The sequence below is a fragment of the Mirounga leonina genome, unplaced genomic scaffold (genome assembly GCF_011800145.1).
Source record: "Mirounga leonina isolate KUSES-001 unplaced genomic scaffold, KU_Mleo_1.0 Mir_174, whole genome shotgun sequence".
Taxonomy (NCBI): Eukaryota; Metazoa; Chordata; class Mammalia; order Carnivora; family Phocidae; genus Mirounga; species Mirounga leonina.
The window spans coordinates 56,134,888-56,139,887 of NW_023270451.1; the positions used below are offsets into that span (position 1 = coordinate 56,134,888).

At 39.0% G+C, this 5,000-nt stretch overlaps 1 protein-coding gene across 1 annotated transcript in view; it reads left to right on the top strand.

Moving 5' to 3' along the window:
- FOXP2 (forkhead box P2) overlaps nt 1-5,000 on the top strand; it is a 544,046-nt gene that overhangs the window by 477,252 nt on the left and 61,794 nt on the right. Inside the window, exon 7 of the mRNA XM_035020960.1 lies at nt 4,084-4,221. Within this exon, the coding sequence (XP_034876851.1) occupies nt 4,084-4,221 (138 nt within the window). The remainder of the gene's footprint in view (nt 1-4,083; nt 4,222-5,000) is intronic.

The window sequence follows — 5,000 nt, forward strand, 5'->3', positions numbered from 1 at the left end:
GTGGCACGTTTAATATGCAAACCCAACATATTCAGAAATGTTCCAGTTGAACTAGACTGTAAAAAGACGGTGGGCTTTTTATGGCAAATAAAAATTGGGGGCCATTTTCATAACCCTTACAATAACTTTAGATTCATTTGAAGTGAGCCATGATCTTCTCTTAATAACTTTTTGACCCCTTCAATGAGGTACATTCAGAAGTTTAATAGAAACACATTTGTAATTTTTTTTTAAAATCTAAAGTCATCCTCTACCTGTTCTAGGATACTATCTAAATACTTTCAACTTTTTACCATTTTGACTCATTTCAGGACAGTTGCAGAAGTTTTCCTCTCTCATTTCAGAATACATAGCTTTATGTCCATTTACCCATTATTGCTTAGCATACAGAGCAAACACATCAGGTTTGTGCTTAATTCATCTAACGAGAAAGTAAATGAGAGCAAATGAAACCCTTAGTGGGTGCATCGCTGTGGGGAATTTTGGATTGGTCAGTATAGTAACACCAAGAGAGAAAAAGAAATCTCCCAACCAAAGTTGATTTCATTCCCTTTCTTCACTTTTGAAGATTTTAATTGATAGACTATAGTTTTCACTAGGACACCCATTCAGAACCAGATATTTCTTCCATTTGGTGACTGCATAATGTTATCACACCTTCTTAGGACCTACCAGACTTTTATTTGCCCTCTCATCAGAAAATAGCTGAAGTAAGCTCCTCTCTCACATTTCTAAGTTGTGGTCCCTCATTAAAATATTTGCATGAACAAAATGATATACCTAGTGGAAAATATTTTCTTAAGCTTAATGCTGGGCTTACTAAGGTATGTATGTTTCAGAAAGTTCTCCATATATTTTCAAATAGATACTGGTTTACCTGTTTAAATATTGATAAAGTAGCATGATCTGCAAAAAAATTTCTTATATACTCAGTTAATCTCTACCCATCTTTGTCAGGGAATTCTTACAGTAGTTTGGAATAGCAAAGAAATGCATTGAGATTGTAAAAAAAGTGATAAAGGAGGAGCAAAGGAAATGTGTCACAAAATGAGTTGCTTAAAATGGAGAAGTTTTGCATTTTGAAAATTACTAATTTCTAAACAAGGCAAGTGGAGCTGCCTACATATAACTGATATTTGTTGCAGGAAAATCTAGTTTTCTATTTATTAAAATAATTTAAATGTTTTAGTAGCCTCAAACATCCCACTTGGGATGAGCTTATGTATGTGGATTTAGAGATGAGAGTATTGGCTTCTTTGTAATGTTAGAAATCCCTCAGAAGTGCATCTGTGTTTTCCTACATATAGAATTACTTTTGATTTGTGTTTTCATACATAGCTTATGGAAGTAGAGTGTTCAATTATGTGTGAGTTGGCTTGTCTTTCTACCTATCTTTGTGCACGTGTATTGTCAGTTTTAGATGACAGTTTTCTAGAAGGAAAGACAGAATCTGCTTAAAACTTGAAGAACACCACATATATGTGATACATATGATTTGAGGAGGAGGAGGATGTGATGGTGATTTATGTCATAAAGTTTTCATTATAAGGGAAATACAAACCATCTTAAAAGGAAAAACTAACCTAACCATAGTAAAAGGGCTAATGGACTCGAAAGTGCAAAGGTACAATTCTTGTTTAAATTTGCTTATACACCAAATCAGTCACAGTTGCCACAAGCTATAGAGTCATATAATTTGTATAAGCTGAAATCTAGCTGTAAACTTGCAGTGTATTATGATAGGCATCCATTCATAAGACTTCTTAAAAAGTACATTTGTTAGGATTCACGTTTAACAAGTACTTGTAGATATAAAGATGATTAAGTGAAAGCTCTCCATACGCTAAAAAGTAATTAGGGGCTTAGATGAGAGAAGTGTGGCAAGTTTTTATCACATGATAGACTTTACAGAAGGTATATATCTCTGTGTGTATGTTTATCTCTGTGTCTGTATTTGGCTCTCTACATATATGTAATATCTGTCTAGATATATGTATATATATGTAGTATCTGCTGTCTTTCTGTGTATCTGGATTGGCAGCCTTTCTAAAGGTTAACATTTCTGCCTTACCTTGTCTCTTCATTTTGGTTTGATTCACCATTATTTGGAGATAGCATGAGGTAAATAATTGGTGGAAGAAAAGGCATTTTTGTGACAGATTAATTTTAAAACTGCTTATTCTAACCATTCTATTTGTTTATCAAGGCCCAAACAATTAAGTCAAACTAACCACTCAATTTTTAAACAACTAAACACTTGGGCGACGCGTTGGGTCAGTTCAGAATGCCTCTTATTATGATTAATTCAAATACAGTAACCTCTAGGTATGTCAGTATGTTCTAAAAAAAAAAAAAAATCCAGAAATATTTGTGAAAATCACTGAGGTTTTTTTCTGTCATAATGTGATTCTTTCCTTCGTGTTATAAAACTAGATCTAATCAATCCATATTTTAAGATATCAGCATGGGATAGAAAAGACAAAGTTATTTCTTAGTATTAATTATAAGTTTTGTTTGTTTTAGGCGGGGGAGATTTATCCACCCTGGATTTCCTTTATTTTGTTCTCTCCGCACTTCTTTTTCATTATCAGTCTCTCCTTTCTTCATAACATGAAGTGCCAGAAAAGTTTTTAACTGTGTGAAAATGACTCTTAAAATAGTGAACCATGTCTACTAATCTTTTTTCTGTTTTCCAAGACACAGTGTTGTCCCATGGATTTGTTCTGAAGCAGTATTTATATAAACACTTGCTTTTATTTACAGTAAAAGTGGATTGTTTTTTCTAGGAAAGAAAGTGATTGCTTTTTCAAAGGTTGCAAACTTGGCAAGTTGACACGTTGTTTGATTACATGCTGGTTGCTATGAGCAGTGCCTTCAACCCAGCACAGCTGGGGCCGGGCGAGCCTCTACCTCAGGCTCTCCTGCCTACAAGGTTTTCCTGCTCACCTCTCCTGCCATTCTCTATTCTAGGACTTTTTTCCCCTGGCTCTTTCTCACCCTGTATTTCTCTTGCCTCTCGTTTCTCCTCTCTTTCTTTCTCTCTCACCTTATTTGCTTTTCCTTTTGACTCTAATTCTCAGAACCTTGAAAAGAAAGAAAATTTTAAGTAAAATACTTTTTTTTTTTCAGTTTAATGAATAACCTTTGAAATAATCCCTGGTATAAGTCTAGTTATCCTGAAATTTAAGAAAATGTTTAAAGAAGAATACTTGACTTGGGCGCCTGGGTGGCTCAGTCGTTAAGCGTCTGCCTTCAGCTCAGGTCATGATCCCAGGGTGCTGGGATCGAGTCCCACATCGGGCTCCCTGCTCGGCGGGAAGCCTGCTTCTCCCTCTCCCACTCCCCCTGCTTGTGTTCCTGCTCTCGCTATCTCTCTCTCTGTCAAATAAATAAATAAAATCTTTAAAAAAAAAGAAGAAGAATACTTGACTTATGATTTCTTCTTTGAGAGGACCTGTCTAGGTGGCTATTTTCTGGATATGCATTTGTATATATATCCTATGTGAGTTGCTACATGTACTAATGAAGTAATATGTATTACTATGTGCATTTTTCTAGTACTTCTGTATTTTATATCTATCCGTAAAATTTGAAGTGTGATGATGTTTTATGCGTAAGTACTTTCTATATACATTCTCTTTACTAACTTTGATAACAGATACTTATATGCATATTTTTCTAATTGTTTAATCTTTATAGTTTATTTTAATCAGACCTTTAAACCACTTCAAAAGGCTTTACATTGATAGCACCGTGACACCCTGGTGAGGCGATCGATGATCGAGAACACTGACATGTAGTTGTTTATTTTTAACTCTGCTAGTCAAAGCTCCACCACCTTAGCATACTATGTAGGAGGTAGGGGACATAAAGGTAGAGTTCGATGAAATCTGATGCCTCTGGAAGGCCAGTGTCTAAGTACGGTGGTACTCTAATATTCTTACCAAATAGTTAAGTAATATGACAAATAGCATGTACAAGTTGGCCGTCGTCATTTCTGGAGAATTTGTGGGAGAGGCCCTATAGCTGTGAGGTGGGCGAGCCGACGTTTGGTCATGACCGCCCCCATCTCTTTCTGTCCAGGTACCCGTGTCGGTGGCCATGATGACGCCCCAGGTGATCACCCCTCAGCAAATGCAGCAGATTCTTCAGCAGCAAGTGCTGTCTCCTCAGCAGCTCCAAGCCCTTCTCCAGCAGCAGCAGGCTGTCATGCTGCAACAGGTAATGTGGGTTACCTGCTTTGGTGTTCTAGCCTGGCGCAGAAGGCGTGTGCCTACGTCGGCAGCGCCAGGACCTGTGTGACAGTCATTCTGCGCTCCAAGGGACCACTGATCAGCATGCCAGAACGTACATGTAGCATTGTAAGTGCAGAACTATGTAAGAACATGTAGATCCCTTAGGCTTCTCCCGTTCATCAAGTCCAGAACGAGAGTGGAGAGGGTAGGCGTAGCTTCAGCATGGGATAAACTAATACTGAAGTATCCGTACGCTTACGACATTTGATTTGTGGACGTGCCAACAAAAAGGGCAAAGGGGACGTCCAGATACTTCTGGCCTTTAAGCCTCCTCGCCGCTTCGGTGCTGCGTGTGAACTTTGAACTGGCCGTTTGGTCATGGTGGGGAAAGTGCCACCCGCCGTCTTCCTTTCCGAGCTGTGTTCGGTGTTTAGGCACAGGAAATAGCTCCTTATTATAAAAACGGAGTTAGGCAGCGAAGCCACTCACCCATGGAGGTTACCTTCTTTAAGTAACACGACCACGTTCCTCACGTGGGTTGATGAGGTGCCTCGAGTGTACGCGGACTTCGTGGTATTGGTCTCACTTGTCGGAGAGAGGGGACCGTGCTCTGCCTGGATTCTTGTCCTTCTAATTCCTCTGCTGTCGTCGCCGGGAGATGAGCACAGGCCAGTCGCTTAAATTTCTGCGTCTGACCTTCTGTGCCTCTGGCGGGTGGGACATCCCCCCTGGTGGGACCCGGACCGCCTGTCTCTCCGGTCCTTG